The sequence below is a fragment of the Microcaecilia unicolor genome, chromosome 8, assembly GCF_901765095.1.
Source record: "Microcaecilia unicolor chromosome 8, aMicUni1.1, whole genome shotgun sequence".
Classification (NCBI taxonomy): domain Eukaryota; kingdom Metazoa; phylum Chordata; class Amphibia; order Gymnophiona; family Siphonopidae; genus Microcaecilia; species Microcaecilia unicolor.
Window position 1 is genome coordinate 154,605,262 of NC_044038.1, and position 27,717 is coordinate 154,632,978.

At 45.8% G+C, this 27,717-nt stretch overlaps 1 protein-coding gene across 1 annotated transcript in view; it reads right to left on the reverse strand.

Annotated features, from left to right (window-relative positions):
* Positions 1-27,717, reverse strand: part of NDST1 (N-deacetylase and N-sulfotransferase 1) — a 229,583-nt gene that overhangs the window by 90,869 nt on the left and 110,997 nt on the right. Inside the window, 1 exon segment of the mRNA XM_030212418.1 lies at positions 19,535-20,374. Coding sequence (XP_030068278.1) covers positions 19,535-20,047 — 513 coding nt within the window. The 5' untranslated portion in view covers positions 20,048-20,374.

Here is a 27,717-nt window from a genome sequence, read left to right on the forward strand (position 1 = left end):
TTTTATTTCTATTTGTTAATTTGTAAAGTGGTGATTGGTATTTGTTAGTTTTTTCAAATTTACATCTGCTGTCTTTATATTTTGCACAGTACTAGGGGACATTTTCTGTTTCTGTGGTGTTGCATTGTATGCAGAGTCTGGCATCGGGGGTTCAGTTTAATTTTTGTCTAAATAGAAAGTTTATGATTACTTATCCTATAGTGGATTTGGGTGTATCTGTGTTTGAAAAAGACATGGCTTTCAGTTGGCATTGACTGTGCAGGATCTACGATCTGTACTATTCTGTCTGGTTTCGTTTTACAATAGGTGAATTGATGTTCTAGTGCTCACAGTGTTTAAGATGCTTTCCTTTTCCTTGTGTAACTCGTAGAAATGACTGCTTATGGTATGGTAAAATTGCTCTATAGGTCGTGAGTGTTTTGTATTCTCGGTATGCCTAGTACTGGATTGGGGGGGGGGTGTTAAACAATGACCGGCCCCGGGTGTCAACTACCCTAGCTACGCCACTGCTGCCGACGTCTCCCTTCCCTTGCACTCGTTGGTTCCCTCAGTGTCCCGCCTTCTTCTGACGTCAGAAGAAGGCGGACACTGAGGGAACCCAGAGCGCAAAGGGAAGGGAGACGTCGGCAGCGCTCCGCTTTCACTGACGCTGCTGCGACCGGAAGTAAAAGATTTAAAGGCCCCAGGGTGCGGAGGGAAGGGCAGAGAGGCATGGATGGGAGGGCAGGGCCCAGGGAGAGGACAAATTGCTGGAAGGGAAGGGGAGGGGAGAGAGGATTGCTGGCTATGGATGGAGGAGGGAAGGGCAGAGAGGGACAAGGATGGACATGGGGGCCCAGGGAGAGGACAAATTGCTGGAAATGGAGGGGAGGGGAGAGAGGAGGATTGCTGGGTATGGATGGAGGAGGGAAGGGCAGAGAGGGACAAGAATGGACATGGATGGAGGGCAGGACCCAGGGAGAGAGGAGAAATTGCTGGAAATGGATATAGAGCAAGAAATGAAGAAGAAAGGAGAAAAGTAAAGAAATAAATGGAAAGGAAGCCCTGGAAATGGAGTTAAGAGGACAGATAGCAGCAGAATCAGATACTGGGCCAGCATGATTGAAAAAAGAAAGTCACCAGACAAAGGTAGAAAAAAATTATTTTATTTTCATTTTAGCGTTTGGAATATGTCCACTTTGAGAATTTACATCTGCTATCTTATTTTGCAATGTATAGCAATTTGTTTCTAAGAATATTGCTGACAATTCCTTTCAGTGTGGCAAGTGGTGAGCGATCATTTTCATGGGGGGGGGCGTGATCATTTTCATGGGGGGGGGGCGCCAACTGATAGTCTGCAGGGGGGCGCCAGAGACCCTAGGCACGGCCCTGCTCTCCAGACATCATACAGCAAGTCTGCCAAACAGGCTAAGCCCGATTCCAGGGCCGGCCAATCAGCCCTCAAGGAATGATCCGAGGGGGAAGCCCGCTGCACCATAGTCCGGCACGCCCTGGCCACATAGGAGCCGCAAACTGAGGCCTGCAAACTTAAAGCAGCTGCCTCCAAGGACGACCTTAAGGCCGCCTCCAATCTTCTGTCTTGGGCGTCCTTTAGGGCCGTGCCACCTTCCACCGGCAACGCCGTTTTCTTAGTCACCGCAGTGATTAAAGAATCCACGGTAGGCCACAGATAGGCCTCACGTTCACTCACAGCCAAAGGATAGAGGCGGGACATAGCCCTAGCCACTTTAAGGCTCGTTTCCGGGACATCCCATTGAGCCGCAATTAAGGTGTGCATGGCATCATGCACGTGGAAGGTTCTAGGCGGGCGCTTCGTCCCCAGCATAATGGCAGAGCCAACAGGGGCTGAGGGAGAGACGTCCTCCGGAGAGGAAATCTTCAAAGTGTCCATGGCCTGTAACAACAGGTTGGGCAAATCCTCTGGGCTAAAAAGCCGCGCTGCAGAGGGGTCATCCGCTCCATCCGAGCGGGGATCTATCTCCTCCAAGGAATCCGCAAAGGATCGTTGGGAGACCTCAGACACGCTGCCCTCATCTACATCGGAGGAGACAAAAGTCCTCCAGGCCTGGAAATCAACCCGAGGGCGTTTACCTCTGGGAACCTCAACCTCTTTATCAGAAGAGGGAGCAGGGGCAGCGTTTTGCATGAGGAAAGACTGATGCAGCAGCAAAACAAACTCGGGGGAGAAACCCCCCAGACTGTGCACTTCCGCAGCCTGGGCAACAGCCCTAGACGCACTCTCAACCGGCGCTCGCAATAGCGGGGGAGAGACATGCTGCGCATCCAAAATGGCGTCCGGCGCGAAACTCCGTGAAGGAGCCGCGCGGGGAAGAACGGCGCTTAACTTTAGCCGCTTTTGTGCCGTCGCCCAAATTAAGGGCGTTCATGGCATTAATGTCTCCAACCTCAAGGGCGGCCCCGAAGAAGCCGTCCGAGCCGCGTGGCCGGCCAAGATGGCGGAGGCGAGGAGCGGGGGATGGGCGTTTATGGCGGGAAAAAACCGCCACGCCGGAGGAACGACCGGGACATTCATCGGTCACTAAACTATCACCCATCAAGGGCGAATCAGGTTGTAAAACCCCCGCATCCCCTCTAGAAGCGCTCCAGCGATCCGGGGAGCGACCCTTTGCGCCCTCGCCCTCCGACGCCATTGCCACGAGGAGAAGAATCGGGGAACCCCCTGCCCGCTATAAAAAGGTAACATTACCTGCTTGCCGCTCCGAGCTGTAACGAACTGGGTGTCCCAGTGAGTAGCTGCAATGAACGTTTAAAGAAACGTCGAATTAAACGCCTTTAAAGACGTTTAAAAATATATATATTTTTTTTTTTTTTTAAACGGAGCCAGCGGGAGGGGGGAGAAAAGGAGGGACCTGGCACCACCAGGTTTGCACTTGCTCAAAAGAGCCCTCAACCCCAGGCCTCAACAAAACCTAAGGATTAGGCTTGGAGGCCTAGCCAGAGCTGCTGCTGTGTGTGACCACCACCTGCTGAGATAGAGAACATACTGGGGAGTTTCCGGCAGCACATGACCACATATAGGGAGGCAAAAGTTTGCTCTCTATCTCCACCTGCTGGTAGATGGACACAACCCACCAGTCTATGGAATGCCGGGCCATTTCTGGCGAATGGCATTGAATATCTAGTTTAAAAAAAACAACACACTGATATTCAGCTCTAACTGGTTAACTTTTTAGCGGTTAAAGATAGGACAGCTATTTATGCAGTCCTGTTTGACGGTCAAACTTAACCGGTTAGGCGCTGAATATCGGCACCAAACCAGATAAGTAACGAGATATAGCCGGTTATATGCAAGGTGCTAACCAGCAATATTCAGCAGAGATAGCTGGTTATCTCCCGTTGAATATTAGGGGTTAGGCACTGATATGCTATTTAACCGGTCAGTGGCCTTATCTGGCCAGTTAAGTAGCTTTGAATATCGGGGACTGTGTTTAGAATGGAATTTATTTGTGTAGGTGCTAGGCACTAATTAGTGATGTCATTTAAGCACGTAACTGCATCTATTCTGTAAATGAGTGTGTACATCATACATGGCACCTAAATTTAGGTGACCCATATAGAATCGGCCTTTGTAACTTTTAATAAACGGATATCTTGATGGAAACAGAAAAAAAAGGGGGGGGAATGACGACCAGAATGGCTGGCCATCCAAAAAAAAAAAACATCCATTTTGGCCGTCATTCCCCCCTTGCAATAATAAAAACATTTTTTTTGGTAGTGCTTCACTCAGCTCAGATACCAGGAAGTCTCTGAGCCAATCACAGCGCGTTTAGCCGAGCTAAACGCGTTGTGATTGGCTCAGAGACATCCTGGTATCTGAGCTGAGTGAAGAACTACCAAAAAAAAAAAGTTTTTATTATTGCAAGGGGCCAAAATGGACTTTTCTTTGTTGATGTCCAGCCATTCCCCTCTTTTTTAATAATAAAAATGTCTTTTTTGGCAGTGTTTCACAGCTGAGAGACCAGGAAGTCTCTGAGCCAATCACAGCACGTTTAGCCGAGCTAAACGCGCTGTGATTGGCTCAGAGACTTCCAGGTCTCTCAGCTGAGTGAATCACGGCCAAAAAAGACGTTCTTTATTATTGCAGAGGTGAATGACAGCGAAAACGGACGCCTTTTCTCGATGGCCGGCCTCAACTGCACTTTTGTTTTTATTATTGCGGCGGGGGTGGGGTGAGCGGCATGGCGTCTTCGGGAGGCACAGGCCTATTTGGCATGCGCAGAGCAGCCAGCATAACGCTTTGCTGCTCTGCGCATGCTCGACCGGCCGACTGACCGACTGTTTTACGATGGAATTGAGAATGCAAGTGAGCTACGAGTAGCTCATTTGCATTCCCTTTCCTTGATGCATAGCCGTTCCCTACCGATTCGCTATGGAATTCAGTACGGAACGGCTCTGATGACGACTTTAGTGCATCTTGGCCCTAGTCAGTCACTTTAGGGCCAATACCAAGGGCACTCAGTTTATTAGTGGTCTATGTGAACCATGTCAAAGGCTTTACTAAAATTGTGCCTTCAAGACTCTTCTCAACTGTTACCACTTCACCCAGGTCAATATGGAGGGGGCAGTTTTGCTCCACTGCACGCATGAAGCTGGAGTTCTGACTCCCTTAAGAAAAGTGGGAACCTAAATATGAAATAATGCAATCCTTTTAGAATATTTGGATTTAACATATCCGTTTTTCTAAAAAATTAAGAATCAATATTCCAAAGGAATAATTATTTTTCAATCATCCTTCCCATCTTTAAAGTTTAATATTTTGATGCAGTCTTTAGGGGCAGTTCTGTCATTTGTGTATGCTGATATTACTGTTTTATTTCCATTCCCAATGACCAAACCTGATGCACACTTGAAATTATTACATTGCATGGCATTAATAGAGAATTCGGTTACTTCTCACAAACTTGAAATTGAATAAAACAAATAGAATTTCTCTGGCTTGCGAAACCACATCTGTGGGTTATAAACAAATTACTTGAGCGTGCTTGTTCACCGCCGCTGCCTTGATTTTCTCTCCTCACATGCTGTTCTTGACCCACTACAATCTGGTTTTCGCCCTCTCCACTCAACCGAAACTGCGCTTACTAAAGTCTCCAATGACCTATTACTGGCTAAATCCAGAGATCAATATTCCATCCTCATTCTTCTTGATCTTTCCGCTGCTTTTGACACTGTAGATCACAGCATACTTCTCGATACCCTGTCCTCACTTGGATTCCAGGGCTCTGTCCTTTCCTGGTTCTCTTCCTACCTCTCCCTCCACACCTTTAGTGTTCACTCTGGTGGATCCTCTTCTACTTCTATCCCTCTGCCTGTTGGCGTACCTCAGGGTTCTGTTCTTGGTCCCCTCCTCTTTTCTATCTACACTTCTTCCCTTGGTTCATTAATCTCATCCCATGGCTTTTCCTACCATCTCTATGCTGATGACTCCCAAATCTACCTTTCTACCCCTGATATCTCACCTTGCATCCAAACCAAAGTTTCAGCGTGCTTGTCTGACTCTTCTCTCTCCTTCTCTGCTCATAGCCAGCAGATTGCCAAGACCTGTCGTTTCTTTCTTTACAACATCCATAAAATCCGCCCCTTTCTTTCCGAGCACTCTACCAAAACCCCTCATCCACACCCTTGTCACCTCTCGTTTAGACTACTGCAATCTGCTTCTTGCTGGCCTCCCACTTAGTCACCTCTCCCTCCTCCAGTCGGTTCAAAACTCTGCTGCCCGTCTCGTCTTCCGCCAGGGTCGCTTTACTAATACTACCCCTCTCCTCAAGACCCTTCACTGGCTCCCTATCCGTTTTCGCATCCTGTTCAAACTTCTTCTACTAACCTATAAATGTACTCACTCTGCTGCTCCCCAGTATCTCTCCACACTCGTCCTTCCCTACACCCCTTCCCGTGCACTCCGCTCCATGGATAAATCCCTTCTTATCTGTTCCCTTCTCCACTACTGCCAACTCCAGACTTCGCGCCTTGTCTCGCTGCACCCTACGCCTGGAATAAACTTACTGAGCCCCTACATCTTGCCCCATCCTTGGCCACCTTTAAATCTAGACTGAAAGCCCACCTCTTTAACATTGCTTTTGACTCGTAACCACTCGCCTCCACCTACCCTCCTCTCTTCCTTCCCGTTCACATTAATTGATTTGATTTGCTTACTTTATTTATTTTTTTGTCTATTAGATTGTAAGCTCTTGAGCAGGGACTGTCTTTCTTCTATGTTTGTGCAGCGCTGCGTACACCTTGTAGCGCTATAGAAATGCTAAATAGTAGTAGTGGCTACCAGATTTGAATTATAAATTGGAAATTTCTTTCCCAATCCTCAGAGTGAAAGTGGACGCTCTTCTCACATTGAGAAATCAAGTAGATAACATTATTAAGAATTTATACTCCTAAATAAACAGAGAAGCTATAAAGTTTTTTGAACTACCAAGTACTTGGACACCCAGATAACAAATGAGGTTTCAGGGAGTGTGAAAGGGAGGAGCTGCAAGGGCTGGCTAGTGGTGCAGTGGGAGGAGTCTAGAGCATCAGTGAAAGAGAGCCCCAGGGGAGGGATAGAGGAAAAGGAGGAAAGGGAAAAGAAAAAGAAGCTTTAACTTTTGGTCAGTGGCCAGTTACAAAGCTGGCTCAATTAACAGTGGGGCCCCTAGGAGTGTGGGGTCCTCTGCAGCCACACTTATTGCCCTTGCTCAATGTTGTATAGTAACTAAGTAAATGTAACTAGTTACTGTACTTAAGTAAAAGTTTTTGTTACTTTTACTTGTAAAGAAGGATAACATTTGCTACTTTTACCAACGTAATAATTTCATCAATTACTACTTTTACTCGGTTACATCTGATGCTTGCAGTTAAAAGTAAAAAAAGTAAACGTGGAAGGAGATGTAAATGGCAATTCCTCAGTAAACCAAATGAAACAGGAAAACCTGGAACAGGATTTTGCAATTGCAAACCTCATCACACAAACAGTGAATCATCTCAACTTAAATTTTGCTGTTCAGCGAACATAGCCTAAAAGAACAATGGAATTGCCTGTGTTTGTTGAACTGGTTATTGGTCTTCCGTTGGGTTCTTTTAAACTGGAGAGGAAGCTGAAGCTAGTAGCAGTTCTTGGTGAACAGACATATGTATCTACCACAACAGACTGCTTGTCATACCATGGGAAATTTTACATTGGGGTGACTGTCCACTGGATTAACAAACAGTCTTTAGAGAGGAACTTTGCTTGTCTGGCCACAAGACTGAAAAGTTCCCACAAATTTGATGTTCTTGCATCAGTTCTTGAAGCTATTCAGAGTTTGACATCAGACAAAAAAAGTTAGATCAACACAATGATTCCAACTTTGTAAAAGCCTTCTTTGTTACTGGACGGCATGATGATGATAAAGATGAAGATGAAAGTGATGAATTAGACAGCACCACTTCTAAGGGCAATGATAATGACAATAATGGTGATACAATACTCTTAGTAAGTTCAATAAGTGTTTTGTCTACACCATGGGAATAAGTGGGGGAAGCAGACAAAGCAAATTCCCTTGATCATAACCTGCAGCTCCCGTCAAAAGACATCAGTAATATTCTAACCTGACCTGATTTGAAGGAACGTTTTTTCAGACTCAATACACTTTCTGCTAGTACAATTGTTGAATCTTTTTAGCTATGCTGGGTTAATGACTCGCACAAGTGACAGTCATTTAAAAAAATGTAGCTTTACTAAAAGCAAAAGTGGATTGAATTGTCAAGCAATAAATTTGTTGGCGTAAAAATATTAACAATAGTTACATTCATTGTAGTTGCGGTACTTTAACGTTTTACTCAAAAAGTATAATATTAGGCAATAACTTTTTTTTTTTACTTTTACTTAGTTTTTTTTAATGTGTTCCTCACTATACTTTTACTTTAGCATTTAAATATACATTTAGTTTTACTTTTACTTCCGTACTTTGAACAACACTGCCCCTGCTTAAGACCAGCCTTGCTGAAAACTAGAGTCCAAGCCTGTGCTAGGAGTCATTGCTCTAAGGTTTACAAATTTACAATGGTGCAAACGTTGCTCCAGGTTTATCAGTGAAAGCAGCCAGGTGATTTTAGAGAGAAACTGAAGCAATGTTTGCACTGTTGCAAAATGTGCACGGGGGATATAGGAACAGTAGAGCACAGCCTGGTCCTCACCTCAAGGACCACCTGGCTAATCTGGTTTTCAGGATATCCATAATGAATATGTATGAAATACAGACTTCTACAGTTGGGAGCTCAATTTTGGCTAAATTGTCACAGCAAATTAATTGTAAAGTTGCATGAGGTTAGATACATTTTCTTTGACCTGTAACAAAGTACTTCTTTTTTGAGTGGCAGACAAACCTATCATAGGTCTTTCCCTTCCCCTACTTTTACTCCTGAGTAATGTGTTAGTTGTTAATCCAAGATTTGTATTAGATTAGAAACTCATCACTTTTTCCTTTTTGGTACAATTTATTTTAGACTTTGAGATGGTAACACTCCCCATAATAGCTGTTTGGAGGATTTCATTTTTCATTTAATTATTATGTTCTGGAAATAATCTTGTATTTTGTTCCTCAGATATTTTTTGTAACAAGTTGTTACTTGGATCTTATAATTGTTGAAACTGTTGAAAAGAAAAAGAAATATACTTGCAGTATACCCAGGAATCAGTGCATGCATGAAAATATCTCGTGCATATTCACTGTGGACAATCTGAAAAGCCAAATCAGCTAGATATAGCTCAAGGACAGGGTTGAAAGTGAAACCCACTGCATATTGGTATCTTATATAGAAAAAAAGGTGTTACGTGAATCCAATTTGTTTTTCAGGCTGGCTGCTTCCTCCTTCCTTTAGATTTAAGCACAATCAGAACCAGCCTGTATTTCATTTACAATTACCTGGTGTTTATCCCTATTTTCATAGAAGAGTAGAACATGACAGCAGATAAGAATCAGTAGGCCCACCTCATCATCACAAAGTTCCCAGCAAAAAAATCCAGTTGTTTTCTTTGAGACCAATTCATAGAACTTTTGGTGCTATGGTTTCAGCAGAGAGCCCACATCCATAGCAAATGTTATTGAGATAAACTACTTCATAATCCAGCAATTTCTCCCCACCCCAGACATTTTAATGAGATCTACAGAACTCTTTTACCTGAATGAACTGTGCAAACAGATACCAGAAGCCTACTGTGCAATTTACACCTCTGTGAAAGGATTAACTATCCTTCTTATCTGACCTTTTGTTGTCTGTAATGAGGAGGTGGGTCACTGGGACCAGGTATCCTTCCCTCATCTCTGGGCTCTCCTGTATCTCCATAAGCACTTGAAAGCAATAGTCTTGTAAAATGATTTTCTTTTATGGTGTTGACACTTGAAGCAAACAAAATCATTAGCTTTCCCTTTACAGCACTACCACCATAGTCTGTAGACTGAAGTTTCTGAAAGTTCCTCCCATATACCATTAAGTAAGTAGAACTCAACAAAAGTGAAACCAATTTAAAAAAAAAGTCAACATAGGTAGAGGCGCCTCAAGCACTTTGGTTTATTTGACAGGGCCTGAACTATGAGCCCAGGAGGGTCCCTTGTTAACATTCTACCTAGCATGGGGGAAGTTGTCATTTAAATGCCATTGAGAATGTGCCAAATCACATGAATGGAGCACTAATAATAAAAATCCTACGGGGCTATAACAAAGTTCAAACTGTATTATTTCTCAGCAAAACTAATATCTCTATCAACTTATGACTATAGAATCACACTTTCTCATCAGACAGATGAGAAACCAGAACACTGTACCAGTGATTTCATGGTAAGAATCCTAAAAGGGAACTTTAAAACAATACAGGAACTTAGGACCTTTGAAGTCAGAATGATTAAATATTTTGACATCCACAAGACAGGACTTAACAAGATCTGGGGTTTGCAGCCCATTATAAACCATAAAATTGTACTGCTTTGTCACCCTTCTATCTCCATGCATATCTCCCTGACCCTCATCCACCCGACTCTTCCTCTCACCTATCCACCCTCATCCTGTTAGACTGTCACTGAAATGCTTTGATGTTTCACTTATATATATTGTCATCTACCAACATTTACTTATTTCTGATCTGACGAAGAAGGGCAACCTTCAAAAGCTAATTAAGAAATGTATTAAGTTATGTTCAATAAAAAAGGTATCATTTTCTTTTCAATGTTTTATTTCTATTGATTACCTTTAAAAGTGGACTAACACAGATACCACACCTCTCTACTCATCAGACAGAAAAACTACATATAGCACAAAACTTATTGTTGCAAATATCTTTTGTAGGACCATCAGAATGGCATATCTCAGATATGGAGTCAGAGTCAAAATACTCCTAATGCCTTCAATCTTCATCAGTCCATTTTTATATGTAAAACTTGATATTTATAAGCAGTGCGTTTTTTCTAACGTAAAAGGTGCCGGTACTCAAATGCCAGGCCACCCTTCAGGGGTGAGGTGATCATGAGGGACCCACCCCACAATGGTCAAGCCCCCTGCAACTAGTCACAGAATCTATGACAAGGCAGAATTGGTGAGTAGAGACTGAGCTCTTTCACATAAACTTGGGGTCCATGGGTCAATTTTAGTAGACAATGAAAAAAGTGCCGGTACTCAGTACCCCCAAGTACCCCCACAAAAAAAGCCCTGTTTATAAGCCTCACTGATGCATAAACACCTGAATAGTGCAGAATATTATATATATATATATATATATATATATTTTTTTTTTTTTTTTTTTTTTTTCCCCCCACCCACATTGTGTCCATTTTTGGAAGCTTAAAAGCTAAGTTTAAAAAAAAAGTGTGTGTGTGTGATAAATATATACTAGTGAAAAAGGCCCGTTTCGGACAGAAATGAAACGGGCGCTAGCAAGGTTTTCCTCAGAGTGTGTATGTTTGAGAGCGTGTGTGTGAGACTGACTGTGTGAGAGTGAATGTGAGAGTGTGTGTGTGTGTGACAGAGTGAGATTGGTTGCGAGTGTGTCCGTAAGAGAGAGAGTGTGTGTGTGAGAATTAAAGTGTGCCAGGGGCCCCTCCCCCCCTCCATCCCTTCCTCCGAGTTCCAGGGTGGTCCCCACCCTCCCAGTTCCAGGGTCACCTTCCCTCCCAGTTCCATAGTCCCCCTCCCTCCCGCCCTCCCAGTTTCAGTGTCCCCCTACCAGTTCAAGTGTCCCTCCCCCTCCCTCCCAGTTCCACGGTCCTGTCCACTCCCTTCCTCCCTCCGAGGTGCTTGGGGGGGGGGGGGGTTGCTATTTGCTGTCAACCTAAGGAGACACTGCTTCTGGCGTCCACCAGCTAATTCCTGTCCTGACCCAGAGGCAGCTGGAGCTCCCTCATACTCTTTCAGTGGCACACATTGACAGGCAAAGACGGGGCTGACGCAGCCACGGGCACTTACCTGGATAAACTTTGTATTGTTGACAAATGAGCTGAAAATACAGAGTTTAAAATTGCTGTTTGTACCACATAGAATAATTTTTAAAGCTGTTTTAGTGATATTTAATTTAGATTTCATGATATTCATATGTACAGATGGGAAGCTTTCAAATAAATTAAAAAGGTGTGCAATAAGAATCCAAAAACAAAAACCTTTTGTCCTTTACCTGTTAAGGTGCAGTTTATCCAGTAGAAACAGCTTTAGAAGTGTTTCAGATGGAAGAAGGAAAAAAAAAAAAACGACAATGTGGATCAGCAGCTCCTAGGTGTGCTTGGTTTTGAGTGTATGGGAATGACGGCTATGTTGGTTAGTGGAAACAGAGATTAACCAATGGGCTTCCTTGCTTACAATGTGTAGTAATCGTCCTGCAGCATGGCCAGATTTGGGGAGGAGAGGGAGGGCGGCGGAACGGTGAGCGAGGGGTTGCGGGAGGGTGGGTGAGGGGGACTGTGGGCTGGGGGATGAGGTCCAGTAGCGATTTTGTTTGGTTTTGAGTGTATGGGAATGACAGCTGCGTTGGGGAGTGGAAACAGAGATTAACCAATGGGCTTCCTTGCTTACAGTGTAGTTGTTGTCATTATGACCCGCCCTCGACGTCATCACGTTTGACGCGTGGGCGGGGCAGAGAGAGAGAGAGAGAGAGAGACTGTGTGTGTGTGAGAGACTGTGTGTGAGAGACAGAGTGAGTATGTGTGTGGGGTTCCGAGTTCCATGACCCCCTCCTTCCTTCCGAGGTCCAGGACCTCTCCCCCTCCCTCCCTCCCTCTCCTACCCTCCGAATTGTTGGCCCCCCTTCCCTCCGAGTTCCATGCCCCCTCCCTCTCCTCCCCAGCGTGTTCCATGCCCCCCTTTCCTCGGAGTGTGTATGGGTAAGAGATGGAGTGTGTATGTGAGAAATAATGAGGGGCTCCGAGTTATCATGACGTCTCATTGTTTTTTCTGCTACCTCCTTGGCCACTATGACTCCGTGATTTGCCACTGTGATTGATTGTCTCTAAGGTAACTCGCCTTCAGCTACAACTGGAAAGGTCTAAGCTAAATCCGAAATCCAATGCAATTATTTTACCACTTGAGCAGAGAATTTGCACGTCTAATTGCATCCATTAGGTAGCAGAGAGAGGATTTTTGTGCAATATTGCCAACCTGTCAAAGCAGATGACCACAGTCTGTCATAACACAGACTAACATTATAACTTGCAGTACAGCAAGCTTTAAACACACTGTCTGAGAAAATTCTTTTTGGAATTTATCCGGCAGTGCAAACTGGTTCCTTGACAGCTCAAAACTGTTTAGCATTTCATAGATCAGACCACATGAGCCCTGGCAAAGAAATCGCTTTTGAGTGCATTGCGTTAATGGACACTCAAATGAGGAGTGGAGTTGTGTGTTTGATTCTGCTCCCTTACCCCGCCCTAGGTCGCTTGGATTTTTCGATCTCGTGCCTGTGCGTGGTTAACTCACAGACACCATGATGGGATGCGAGCGTCTCACGGGTGGAGCTTAAAGGATGGAGGCGTGGTAAGTGGCGGTGGCGTATCGGGGAACTTTGGAGCCGGTTGCAGCACGCTATCAGGTGGGGCAGCATCTTTAGCTGTGGGAACTAATCAGAAGATGGAGGTTTTTAGAAGATGCGGGTTGGCTGGAGTGGGAGTGAGAGGGGTGCTGTGAGTGGCTGTAGTAGGTTCTGTAGCAAGTGACGTATTGTGTGGGGGGGGGGGCTGAGGGTGGCTGTATGATCAGAAGATGGAGGTCTCCGTTGCAGGTAGTTGATGTTCAAATCAGAAGATGGAGGTTTTTAGAAGATGCGGGTTGGCTGGAGCGGGAGTGAGAGGGGTGCTGTGAGTGGCTGTAGTAGGATCTGTAGCGAGTGACGTATCGTGCGAGGGGCGGGGCTGTGGGCGGCTGTATGAGTGGTACTGAGTGAGGTTATAAACACAACAGGGCTTCAGTGGAACGGAGTGAGCTTCAGAACGTTGGAGTTGCAAATTATGTGGGGGTGGGTGGAGCTATGAGTGGTGCTGAGACCCTGTGAACACTACCGGGGAGGCTTCAGGGCTTCAGTGGCACAGAGTGAGCTTCAGAACGTTGGAGGTGGGAATTATTTATATAGATATGGTAAAATTGTCTTACCTGATAATTTTCTTTCCTTTAACGCAGTAGATGAATCCAGGAACTAGTGGGTTAAGTCCACCTACCAGCAGGTGGAGATAGAGATAAAGAAACTAAAGGCAGTGATGCCAGACGGCCAGCTCCTTCCTCAATTAGTACGTCATTCATAAGCACTTGCCAAGGCCAAAAATATGAAACCAACAACAACCAGAAACCATCCTCACTATGAAAAACAGAGAACCAAATAAGAACTTCGAAATAACTGCAACTTGATCCAGAAATCGGAATCCTTTCCGTGTTCCCATATCTGTCTGAACTCTGCAAGAGAGAACCCGGAAGGAAAAAATAGCCACACTGTGCGGAAAATGAAAAAACCGTTGGCTGAACTAGGGAGGGATCCTGGATTCATCTGCTGCATTAAAGGAAAGAAAATTATCAGGTAACACATAATTTTACCTTCCTTGTCACTTGCAGCAGATGAATCCAGGAACTAGTGGGATGTACCAAAGCATTCCTTAATTAGGGTGGGAAGCCAATGCTCCCTGCACCAACACTCCCGCCCCAAAACTCGCATCCTCCCGAGCAGACACGTCTAGCCTGTAATGCTTCGCAAAAGTATGACGGGACACCCAAGTAGCCGCCTGACAAATCTCTTCCAGAGATAAGGCCGATGCCTCTGCCCAAGAAGTCGCCTGTGCCCGAGTACAATGCGCCTTCAGGGCCACTGGAGACGCCCGCCCTTGTAGCAGATACGCTGCTCCAATTGCTTCCCTAATCCAGTGAGCAATGGAAGCCTTAGAAGCCACCTCACCTCTTTTCGATCCCAACAAGAGCACAAACATGAGCCGAGCGTCAAAACTCATTACAGATCTGCAAGTACCGAAACAAGGCTCTCCACACGTCCAGGAAACGTAGTGAGGCAAACTCCCCCGGATAATCCTCTCTTCAGAAAAGACGGAAGATAAACCGCCCGATTGACATGGAAAGCCGAAACCACTTTAGGTAGAAACGATGGCACTGTCCGGATCGACACCCCTGCTTCAGAAAACTGCAAAAAAGGATCTCTGGAAGACAAAGCCTGAATTTCAGAAACCCTCCTAGCCGAAGCAATGGCCACCAAAAACGCTGTCTTAAGTGTTAGATCCTTCTCAAAAACCTTAACGGTGGGGCCTGGAGGGCTCGCAGTACCACATTCAAATGCCACGCTGTGCACAGCTGCTGCAGAGGAGGCCGAGATTGAGGTGCCCCGCGTAGGAAACGGACCACATCAGAGTGAGCTGCTAAAGAGGAACCATCCAGTTTGCCCCTAAAACAAGCTAGCGCGGCCACCTGCACTCAAAGGGAATTACATGCCAATCCCTTTTGAAGACCATCCTGAAGGAACTTCAGAATAACCGATTCAGCACGCAAAGCACACCATGCCGAGAAAGCTTTCCACAGTCACGCGTACGCTGCTGAAGTAGACTGCTTCTGTGCCCCCAAAAGATTGGCAATGACTGGTCCTGAAAATCCCTTCTTCCTCAGCTGCCGCCTCTCAATAGCCAGGCCGTAAGACCAAAGCGGGAGGGATTTTCCATCTGAACTGGCCCTTGATGCAGCAGATCATGAGTCACCGGAAGTTGCAATGGTGGCTCTGAGAGTGCTCAAACAAGATCCGCATACCACGGTCGTTGGGGCCAGTCTGGGGCCCCCGATGCGGCAAAGAACTCTCCCTATCAGAGGCCACAGAGGAAAAACATACAGTAGCTTTTGTTCTGGCCATGGCTGGAGAAGAGTGTCCAATCCTGCGGATCCTGGCTGCCGTTTATGGCTGAAGAACTGGTGAACTTTGGCATTGCAAGCCATGAGATCCATTACTGGTCTTCCCCAATGTTGACAGATCAGCCGAAAAGCCAAGTCCGACAGTGTCCATTCCGCTGCGTCCAAGAGTCCGGCTGAGAAAATCCGCTTGAACATTGTCTTGACCCGCAATGTGTGCTGCCAACAGACTCTTGAGTATGCGCTTCCGCCCATACTAGAAGACAAGATGCTTCCACTGCCAAGGGAAAACTGCGAGTGCCCCCCTGCCATTTGATGTAGGCCACCGTCGTGGTGTTGTCCGAGAATACATGAACCGCCTGCCCCTGCAGAAGGTCTTGAAAACTCCGCAGTGCATTCACGACTGCTCGCAACTCCAGACGATTTATCGGCCAAGTCGCTTCGAGAGGGGTCCATGATCCCTGGGCTGCTAGATGAAGACAATGGGCTCCCCAGCCCGCAAGGCTGGCATCCATCATGACTACCACCCAATTGGGAGACACCAGAGAAACACCCTTCTGCAAACTGGCTGACGAGAGGCACCACGCGAGACTGTCCCTGGCCCGGCTCGACCAAGGAAGGCGTCGTTTATAATCCAGTGACGTCGGCGACCATCTGCTCAAAAGGAAATTCTGAAGAGGCCTGTTAGCCCTTGCCCATGGAATGACCTCCATGGTCGCCGTCATGGAACCGAGACAGCGATGACTCAATAAGGTCCGTACCTGAGAAAGCAATTTGATCCTTCGCCCCTCAGGGAGAAACACCTTCCCCCACTTCGTATCTAATTGCACTCCAAGATACTCCAGACTCTTGTCCATATTGACCACTCAACCTAAGGATTGCAACACAGCAATCACTCGGTTGGTGACCACTCGACTCTCCTCTGCTGTCGTCGCCCGAATCAGCCAGTCGTCGAGATATGGATGCACTCGAATCCCCTCCTTCCGCAGGAACACCGCCACCACCACCATGACCTTGGAAAAAGTGTGTGGGGCAGTGGCCATTCTGAAAGGAGGGACCCGAAACTGGAAGTGCTGACCCAGCACCGCAAATCTGAGAAATCTCTGATGGGGCTGCCAAATGGGAATGTGCAGGTAAGCTTTCTTCAAATCGAGAGCCATCAAAAACTCGTCTGGTTGAACAGCAGCAATAACTGCCCTTAATGTCTCCATGTGGAAGTGACGATCCCGCAAAAACTGGTTTACTTTTCCGAGATCGAGAATAGGCCGGTTGGAACCACAAAGAAGATGGAGTACCGACCTGTGCGCCTTTCGAGAGGAGGCGCAGGCACGATAGCCCGTCCTTAGCAGGTCTCGCAAACACTGCAGAACCGCTGTCCTCTTGGCCCGCGATACACAGCAGGACTCCAGAAAAAAAGTCTGAGATGGGAGAGAAGAATTTTAGCTTGTAACCTTCTCAGATCGCATCGAGGACCCACTGGTCTGAAGTAATTCTAGCCCACTCTGGAAGAAACAGAGAAAGCCGACCACCGATCTGCTCTCCTCCCGAGTGGACCTGCGCCCCCATCATTGGGAGGCCCGAGGAGCCCCCTGACGAGAGGGGGGTCCAGCCGGACGCTTCTCGTTGCAAAAGGAAGAACGCTGCCCAAAACGAGGACATTGAAAGGCTGCGTTGGACCGCCCCGGGCGATACCGTCGCATCTCTCTGAAACGTGACCTCGAGGCTCCCTGCCAGGAAGACGCTGACATTTGGAATCCCCCAAATCTTTAACAATCTTTTCTAGGTCTTCCCCAAAAAAGCAATTTCCCTCGGAAAGGCAATTTAATGAGCCGTTGCTTAGAGGCCATATCTGCGGCCCAATGACGGAGCCATAGAAGACGCCGAGAGGAAACGGTCAAGGCCATGAGTTTGGCGGAAGCACGGACCAAATCATACAAGGCATCCGCCAAGTACGCCAGCCCAATATCCATCAGTGACATCTGAGGAGTTCCCAGCATATCAGACTCCGAAATCGAATCCATGACAGAATGTAGCCAACTGAGACAAGCTCTAGCCACATAAGAACTGCAGTATTAAGATGTTTATACATTGGTGAGGCTTATCAGATATCAAGTTTTACATATAAAAATGGGCTGATGAAGATTGAAGGCATTAGAAGGAGTATTATGGGGCTCATTTTCAAAGCCTTCCAAAGTTCCATAGGTTTCTATGGAACTTTGGAAGGCTAAGTACTTTGAAAATATGCCTCTGACTTCTTATATATGATATATGCCATTCTGATGGTCCCCTCCAAAAATATTTACACCAAAAAAGTTTGTGCTACAGGTGATTTTCTGCCTGATGAGAAAGGATGATTGGGAATGTGATGTCATTATTACTATCAAAAGAGAAGGACTGTACCTCCTTAAAAACAAAAAGCCACAAGTGTCTACAAAAGAGACCTTGGAGGTCATCAAACCTTGCATCTTTGAATATTTCCATCTCTATTCACTTACTTTCACTTCCCTTCCAGTAATGTTGGAATTCTGTCCAGATCAACCCTGAACTACTGAGGGCAGCCACAATTGAAAATTTATGTCACTAACTACTTCTTGCCCACTGGATTAGATCAGACCAAATTGGTTATGTCATCACACATGGCATTTACATATGACCACTGAAGGAACCACCCAGACCACTTAAGAATTTAAGGTCCAGTTCTACTGTTCCAGCACTCAACTCAATCGACCTCTTACTTTCCCCAAGATAGAATGGTCTGATGTATGCAAATTAATTGCAAGAATATTCATTATAGACATCCTGGCTACAGTAGGCATGAGGTCTAGGCACAGTCCCACAACTTCCTGCAGCAGCTCATGGATAGATTTTGTGGTTACGAGTCAGAAAATTCTGCAGGACACTATAAAGTTATTTTTTATGTCTTGTATGTGTACAGATATGTTTTTTTATTTTATTGCTCTTGGTGGAAGTCAAAGGATCTTAAGTGATCAGTGCTGGGGAGCGAGGAAGGGGTTTTGGCACAGTTATGGGATATCATGGAAGGAGCATCACAGATGAAGAAAGAGGAAGAAAGTTCCATGATGGACAAAGGATGAGGTATCTAGAATCAGAGAAGAAAGGATCAGGAAGGGTGGGAGGATAAAGTGAGAGGGAAGGAATCCTTTTACCTGGTGAAGATCCCCTTTCTTGAATACCCCCCCCCCCAAACACCACACTTCCAGTGCTAATTGCCTCTCTCATACTTCCTCCTCTATGTAGATTACCTTAATCCCACACCACACACATTCAACACTCACAAAAGCATATTCACCCTCCAGCTCATCTTTTCACATACATATACCATCAAGCCCCTCTCTCATACATACAGACACAAACAAACATCCTTGCCTACCCACTCTTCCACAACCCCTCCACATAGACCCCAGTACTAATCCCCTCATTCATACTCCTTCCACCAACTTGATTCCCTTTCACTCACACTTAGCCACTTTTCATGCACCCCCCCAAATCCAGCTCTCCTCATCCACACACACCTCGCTCGTCCCCATTTGCTTTCCCTTACAAACTATTCACCTCATGCCAATCTATCTTCATTCTCAGCCAGCCCCTGAATCTTCATTCACTCTCCCACAGGCACTCATACTTTTCTGCTCATCCTTTACACACCACCCCACAAATTCACCCCCTTTCACCCACCTCTTCCTGTCAATCCTCCCCACCCCTCATGTTGCCAATGTTTCCGGTAACAATCCAGAATAGCAGGCAAGGGATATCAGTGATGACTCAGGCTATGTCACACCGGGCCCTACTTTAGGTCGAACCAAATGGGACATACTAGTGCTTGGCAGTTCAAACCCACCATCAGCTCCAGGAAGCAACGAGACAGCCCAGGGCACCATTGCTTATCACATCCTATTTCCAGCTAATCAGCATAGAACAGGAGTTGCATACACTCATAATACCCCTCTTCTGCCACTTCTCTTGGCTGACTGCTATTTTAAAGAGCTATAGCATTACACAGCATGGGATGTGTTTTGATACTCTTGCTGGACCTTGGGTCTGAGATTAAGCACAAATGATGAGTGCCAGTTATGATTGTATTCTACTGATGTAGACTATTTTCTTTCAAGAACTAAAAATGCAGAAATTCCATACAGACCACAGAACTGGCTGCTGCTGTTACCTTGAAGAATCCAATGATGCCTACGCCATACTCAATGCAGTATTTATCGAGCAGTTCACGATTCCAGGCATCCAGATTAACATACTTCAAGATGTTCTCATAAACAATGAGGGCAAAGCGCCCTCTGTCCTTGTCGGTCAGAGTTGGCATGTCCCCTTTTCCGGGGGCAATTTCTGTTCGATATTTGAAGCGGCTCGATTCCAAAATGGCCACGATTTCCTGACCCAACTGGGAATAGAGGCTTTCCACAAAAACAAGCACCAGAGGATCCGTACGAGATGAATCAACTACTTTGAGGGACTTTAGCGGGAGTAGGCGAGATGGGGCTATTTTAGGCTCATCACAGTCTGGGGCTAGAGCATCCCCTGAGGGCTCTAGCCCTCTATTCCACCCGTACAAGTAATACGCAGAAATAAAAACACTGAGAAGGCAAAAGGCAAAGAGCAAAAATAGCACCATCTGAGGGCTGACTTGTCGGTAAAACCTCCGCAACCTCAAACACACAGTCATCATTGCTTTATACCCAACCTTATTTTTTTGTCCCCCCCTCAAATCATTTAATAATTGAAAAAAGGAAAGCAATAAGTTTTTTTTTAAGTTTATATTTTCCCTCCAGTTGTTCCCTGGCTTTTCATGTCACCATGGCAAGTCCATTGAGAGTCCTCTTCCAGTGTGAAAGAATCATCAATGTTCTGGAGACGGCTGTCCTGGCTCTCTTCTCCTCAGGCTGATCCTGCTCATTTCAGTGCACCAGGTTGAGAAGAAAGTAGGTCTTCCAAAAAGGCAGATATCCATCTCGGCTATATTGTTGTTGTGAGCACGTACTGTGAGCGTCACATGCTGTAAGGAAGAGAGAAGGAGAATCAATGAGTTATCCATCCTATCTAGTATGGTTTACTGAAGATTTATATACACTGCCTCTTTTGCAAACACAAGTCTACAATTCAAAATTCCAAGAAAAATGAAAAGAACTCCATAGTATAAAGGAAAGATTCAAACAGGGAGATAGAAATATTCTAAGACAGTCATAACTGCTCAATCCAACCGAGCCTAGACTAACTGCCTAGATCCTCCTCACCAGCCCATCAACTGCCTTGTGAAAATAATGTGGTTTTAGTAGGGTTTGAAAAGCTTTATAGGATGGTTCAGATCATAGAGATAAGGGTAAACTGTTCCAAAGGCGGGAAGCCAGAAAATAAAACACAAACTTCCGAGAATTCCCAATTGGCTTGAGACCAGGAAGAACTAATCTGTGATTGCTTATAGAGTGCAGGATGCAAGCAGGAGCATAGGACAGTGATGGTGAACCTTTCAGAGACCGAGTGCCCAAACAGCAACCCAAAATCGAATTATTTATCGCAAAGTGCTGGTATTCATTATGGGCGGGGTTACCACATATGACTCCACCCCTATGATAGCCACACCCCCTACACCAGCCATGGCGCATATAAGCAGACATCATTGAAAATATTATACTAGTATAGGAGGAAAAAATAACATGATTTTTTTTCATTATAAATCATTTCTGTAAGCTCTTACAGCTCCAGTATACCCAGTGCAAAATAAGACAGCAGATGTAAATTCTCAAACTGGACATATTCCAAACACTAAAATGAAAATAAAATGATTTTTTTCTACCTTTGTGGTCTGGTGATTTTGTTTTTCTATCCATATTGGTCCAGCCTCTGATTCTGCTGCTATCTGTTCTCTTAACTCCGTTTCCAGGGCTTCCTTTCCATTTATTTCTTTACTTTCCTCCTTTCTTCTTCATTTCTTGCCCTCCATCCATGTCCAGCAACCCTACTACTACTACTATTTAGCATTTCTATAGCGCTACAAGGCGTACGCAGCGCTGCACAAACATAGAAGAAAGACAGTCCCTGCTCAAAGAGCGTACAATCTAATAGACAAAAAATAAAAATAAAGTAAGCAAATCAAATCAATTAATGTGAACGGGAAGGAAGAGAGGAGGGTAGGTGGAGGCGAGTGGTTACGAGTCAAAAGCAATGTTAAAGAGGTGGGCTTTCAGTCTAGATTTAAAGGTGGCCAAGGATGGGGCAAGACGTAGGGGCTCAGGAAGTTTATTCCAGGCGTAGGGTGCAGCGAGACAGAAGGCGCGAAGTCTGGAGTTGGCAGTAGTGGAGAAGGGAACAGATAAGGATTCATCCATGGAGCGGAGTACACGGGAAGGGGTGTAGGGAAGGACGAGTGGAGAGATACTGGGGAGCAGCAGAGTGAGTACATTTATAGGTTAGTAGAAGAAGTTTGAACAGGATGCGAAAATAGATAGGGAGCCAGTGAAGGGACTTGAGGAGAGGGGTAGTATGAGTAAAGCGACCCTGGCGGAAGACGAGACGGGCAGCAGAGTTTTGAACTGACTGGAGAGGGGAGAGGTGACTAAGTGGGAGGCCAGCAAGAAGCAGATTGCAGTAGTCTAAACAAGAGGTGACAAGGGTGTGGATGAGGGTTTTGGTAGAGTGCTCAGAAAGAAAGGGGCGGATTTTACGGATGTTGTAAAGAAAGAAACGACAGGTCTTGGCAATCTGCTGGATATGAGCAGAGAAGGAGAGAGAAGAGTCAAAGATGACCCCAAGGTTTCGAGCTGAGGAGACAGGGAGAATGAGAGAGCCATCAACAGAAATAGAAAACGGGGGGAGCGGGGAGGTGGGTTTGGGGGGGAAATGAGAAGCTCGGTTTTGGTCATATTTAATTTCAGGTGGCGTTGAGACATCCAGACAGCAATATCAGACAAGCACGCTGAAACTTTGGTTTGGATGCAAGGTGAGATATCAGGGGTAGAAAGGTAGATTTGGGAGTCATCAGCATAGAGATGGTAGGAAAAGCCATGGGATGAGATTAATGAACCAAGGGAAGAAGTGTAGATAGAAAAGAGGAGGGGACCAAGAACAGAACCCTGAGGTACGCCAACAGGCAGAGGGATAGAAGTAGAAGAGGATCCACCAGAGTGAACACTAAAGGTGCGGAGGGAGAGGTAGGAAGAGAACCAGGAAAGAACAGAGCCCTGGAATCCAAGTGAGGACAGGGTATCGAGAAGTATGCTGTGATCGACAGTGTCAAAAGCAGCGGAAAGATCAAGAAGAATGAGGATGGAATATTGACCTCTGGATTTAGCCAGTAATAGGTCATTGGAGACTTTAGCAAGCGCACTTTTGGTTGAGTGGAGAGGGCAAAAACCAGATTGTAGTGGGTCAAGAATAGCATGTGAGGAGAGAAAATCAAGGCAGCGGCGGTGAACAGCACGCTCAAGTAATTTGGAGAGAAAAGGAAGGCGGGAGATGGGTCGGTAATTAGAGGGACAAGTAGGGTCGAGTGAAGGCTTCTTAAGGAGAAGTGTGACCACAGCATGTTTAAAGGCAGCAGGGACAGTCGCAGTGGAAAGTGAGAGGTTGAGAATGTGACAGAAAACGAATAAGAGCAGGAGAGATGGCATTAAGAAGGTGGGTGGGAATGGGATCAGAGGAACAGGTGGTACATTTTGAGGAAGAAAGGAGAAGTGTAGTTTCCTCAATAGTAACTTCAGGAAAGGAGGAAAGGGAATGAGGGGAAGGAAAGAGAGGAGAACGGACTAGTGGAGGGAGAGGTGGTGAGGTAGAGAAAGCAAGGTTTATCTTTTGAACCTTGTTGTGAAAGAATTCAGCAAGGGTCTGAGGAGATAATGAAGGGGGAGTTGGGGGAGGGGGCACCTTGAGGAGAGAGTTCAATGTGGTGAAGAGAAGTCGAGGGTTAGAGCCAAGAGAGTTGGTCAGTTGGATATAATAATCCTGTTTGGCACATAAAAGAGCAGATTGAAAGGAGGTCAGCATGAACTTAAAGTGTAAGAAATCAGCAAGGGCCCGATATTTCCGCCAGAGGCGTTCGGCAGAGCGGGTACAGGAACGTAGGTAGCGGATATTAGAAGTCAGCCAAGGTTGGGGTTTTGTACGCCTTATAGGGTGGGTCATCAAAGGTGCAAGAGTGTCTAAGGCAGAGGATAGAGTATTGTTGTAAGAAGAAACAGCCTCGTTGACAGACGTGGATGGTGCCACAGTAGAGAGAAGGTTTGAAACATGGGAGGATAGAGATGAAGGGTCAATATCGTGAAGATTCCTGGATAAATTAGATAAGATAGGACGGGACTGGGAGGGAGGAGATTTAAGTGTAAAGTTATAAGATGGTGATCAGAGAGGGGAAGATCAGAGGCAAGGAAACTAGAGGGTGAACAGTTGGAGGAGAAGATGAGATCAAGACAGTGACCATTTTGATGAGTGGGGGAGGTGGAGCATAGCTGGAGATTAAAGGAGGATGTTAAAGCGAGGAACTTGGAAATATAAGAGTTGGAAGGATCATTAGCAGGAATATTAAAGTCACCAAGGATGAGAGAGGGGGAGGAAGAATCATGGAAGAAGGCAAGCCAGGCGTCAAAGTCACTGAGAAAGGATGAAAGGGACTTATCAGGGGGACGATAAATGACCGCTATTCGAAGAGGCAGAGGAGAGAAAAGGCGGATAGAGTGGACTTCAAAGGAGGAAAAACAATGAGATTGAGGTGGAAGAAGGGGTTGAAATCTGGAGGAGGGAGAGAGAAGTAGTCCAACACCGCCCCCGCGACCAGCAGGGTGAGGAGTATGTGAAAATAGATAACCGCCATGGCACAGGGCTGCGACTGAAGCAGAGTCATCAGGGCAGAGCCAGGTTTCTGTTATGGCGAGCAGATGGACGCGAGATAAAGAGGTCCTGGATATAGGCGAGTTTGTTACAGATAGAGCGGGCATTCCATAGGGCGCAAGAGAAGGGCAGAGAAGAGGAGGGGAGTAGAGAAATAGAGATGAGGTTAGAGAGGTTGCGGTGAGATCTGTAGAGTTGGGATAATAGTTGGTGAGGGGGGCCAGGATTGGGATTGATGTCACCGGCTGAGAGTAAGAGAAGGAGTAAAAGAGAGCGGAGGAGAGTAGGAGAGGTGTGGCCATGAAGGCGTTGAAGGCGAGAGGTATTTAGGTGAAATGGGGAAGGCAAAATGGAGGGAAGAAAGAGGCGGAGATTAAAAGCCAAGAGGGAGGAAGAGGGTAGGAGAGAAGGTGAGGTGATGAAGTCGATGGATGGGCAGTGAGTTCCTGTAGTGGAGAGAGGTAGGGGGTGAGGGAAAAGATTAGGAAGGGACAGGGCTAGGAAGAGAATGTGAATAGGGGCCATAAATGACTGAGGTACTTTAGCAACTGGGAAGAAGATTAGATGTAAAGAGAAAAATGCCCTGGCGCGCGGCACCTAGAGCGGAGGCCCTGAGTGGATCTGAGTGGACCTGGGTGTCACCCCCTCTCCCCCTGCCCTCCCTCCCAGCACCAGGCAGCCCTCCCTCCCAGCACCCAGCAGCACCCAGTATCAGGCCTGCCTCCCTCCCACCCAGCACCCGGCCTGCCGCCCTCCCACCCAGCACCCAACATCAGGCCTCCCTCCCACCCAGCACCAGGCCTGCTGCCCTCCCTCTCAGCACTCAGCAGCACCCAGCCTCCCTCCCTCCCACCCACCACCCAACATCAGGCCTCCCTCCCACCCAGCACCAGGCCTCCCTCCCACCCAGCACCCAGCAGCACCCAGCCTCCCTCCCTCCCACCCAGCAGCACACAGCACCAAGCCTCCCTCCCACCCACCCAGCACCAGGCCTGCCTCCCGCCCTCCCTCCAACCCAACAAGCATCAGGCCGCCCGCCCGTCCTCCCTCCCTCCCAGCACCAGGAACCCCCCTCCTCCTGTGAAATTTAAAAAGCGTACCGTCCTCCTCGGGATTAAGGCAGCGTAGCGCATGTTCTTTGCTCGGCGCACCTTCGGCCTTTCTGTCTCTCAAGCTCTGGTCCCACCTATGAGGGGCAGGACCAGAGCTTGAGAGACAGAAGGGAAGGCCGAAGGCGCGCCGAGCGAAGAACATGCGCTTCGCTGCCTTAATCCTGAGTATGGTACGCTTTTTAAATTTCACAGGAGAAGGAGGGGGTTCCTGGTGCTGGGAGGGAGGGAGGACGGGTGGGCGGCCTGATGCTTGTTGGGTTGGAGGGAGAGCGGGAGGCGGCGAACTGGTGTTCGGAGGGAGGGAGCGTGGGTGGACCAGCAACGGCGCGCGTGCCAAGGAAGAGGGCTCTGCGTGCCCTCTCTGGCACGCGTGCCATAGGTTCACCATCACCGGCATACGATATTGTAAGAGAGGTAGATGGAGGCACCATAATATAATAGAGTGTCATGGGGTGAGGGGAGAAGTGTGTCTTACAAGGTACCTAAATTAGTTTTATTTTCTGTTTTTCCTAAGAATTTTGTCTGTTCATCTTCACATAAGCTAACATAAAACTTTATTATCCTCATCTGCTTTATCCATAATGCCACTGTATATTCCAGTATCTTGCCAGGTATTTGTGACCTGGATTGGCCACAGTTGGAAACCATATACTAGGCTTAATGGACCTTAGGTCTGTCCCAGTATGGCAATGCTTATGTTCTTATGTTATGTAAGTGGGTTCTCCAATTGAAGAGCTCTAAGCTCCAGGACAGGATATCTGCCCACAAGAATGAATTTTTTTTTGTAAAATGTCCATCCAATTCTAAACTGTATCTTCTACCAACTCCTAAATCTATAAGCATCTCCATGTGAGCAGAAACTCAACAAGAGCTCCAATCTTGCATAGCTCCTTGAAACAAATTACTACTATAAAGAGAAAAGAAAAAATAAAAACAAAATGAAAGCTTCATGCCAGTTTTGGTTGTATCTTCCTTTCCAGGCACTGAGATGTTGTACCCTCTTTTCAGGCACAAAGATGTATCTCTGATTTCTCTAATCAACTGGATGAAATGCAATTATTTTAAATTTAAGTTCAATTTTAAAAAAGAGAAAAAAGAAAGGGGTAAGTGGATTTTGCATGGATTTCCCAGCCTATACCTCTCACACAGAGACAGTTCATCACATTTTCAATCCTGCTTTAAGAAAAGTTCATGATACCCCCATCCAGCATCTCCACTATATATCACCATCATTCACCAATATGAAGTCTGATTAAGATAAAGATTCAAGAACCTCTACTGTCTTATTCCTGTCACCTGAGATGATATGTTTACACTGTGAAAGAGTGCTAAAAAACCAGAATGATCTCAAGTGTTTACTTTCATTTTAGAAAAGGAATTTACAAAACAGGATCAATCTATTACAGTTTCACACAATAAGGAGACCGCATACAAATCAGGCAATTTCTTTAAAGCAGTCATGTAACTGATGTCTTTCAGGATTCTCCCTTCTGTAAGTTTTACAAAACTGATTCAGAATCAGAAGACTCAGAGGAGGGAAATATGGGAAATTTTTGTAAGGGCCTATGCAGAAAATTTGACTTTATAATGCTTTAGGATAGGAAACGAACACAGAACTTGACAAAGACATCTTGGTAAATCTACTGCCATTAGGCAGTAGATTTACCAGGCACACAGACTAGACAAACAAGAGACTTGAGGAACTGTATTGGTTATAGAAAAATGCTTAAAATCAAAAAGGCTATGATTAAGGAGTGCCAGGGCTTAAGATTTCAAAGCAGCCTGAAACAGGTGGATTTTTATGCAGGCTTTGAAGACTGCGGATTACAGTGTAAAACCTGATTGTACAGAGAATGGACAACACACAAATACAGATATACACACAGTTCCAGGCTGTCCTTTAATCCAGTGGTTCTCAACACAGTCCCTGACTCTCAACTGATTAGGTTCGGTACATCCTCAATTAGATGTGCAGGAATCACATCTCAAGCTTTTTGATATTTTGATCTCCATTGCCCTGCAGATGATTCTAGGCAACTGGAAAAATGCAAACATGTTACATTCTGGATACATATTTAAAACAAGATTTGTTGACATTCTATTTATGGATATATAAAGGCTTAAGACAACCAGTGTCATATCTACTCGTACCCTTTAATTTTCACAGAAAACTGCCAGTTCACTCTGTCTCTGTATAGCATCTTCCTTCTTTTCTTTTTTAATTTTTTTTAGTATTGTTTTTTTTCCATAATTGTTTTAATAGTTCTATTCATTTGAGCAAGTAATGTATTTATCAATGAAACATCATTTTGTATACATGTATACATATTTTTGTTACTTTACTTTAAAAAAATTAACAAACAAAGATTTGAACTCAACCCAGTCCCTGGGCATTGGATTGAAAACC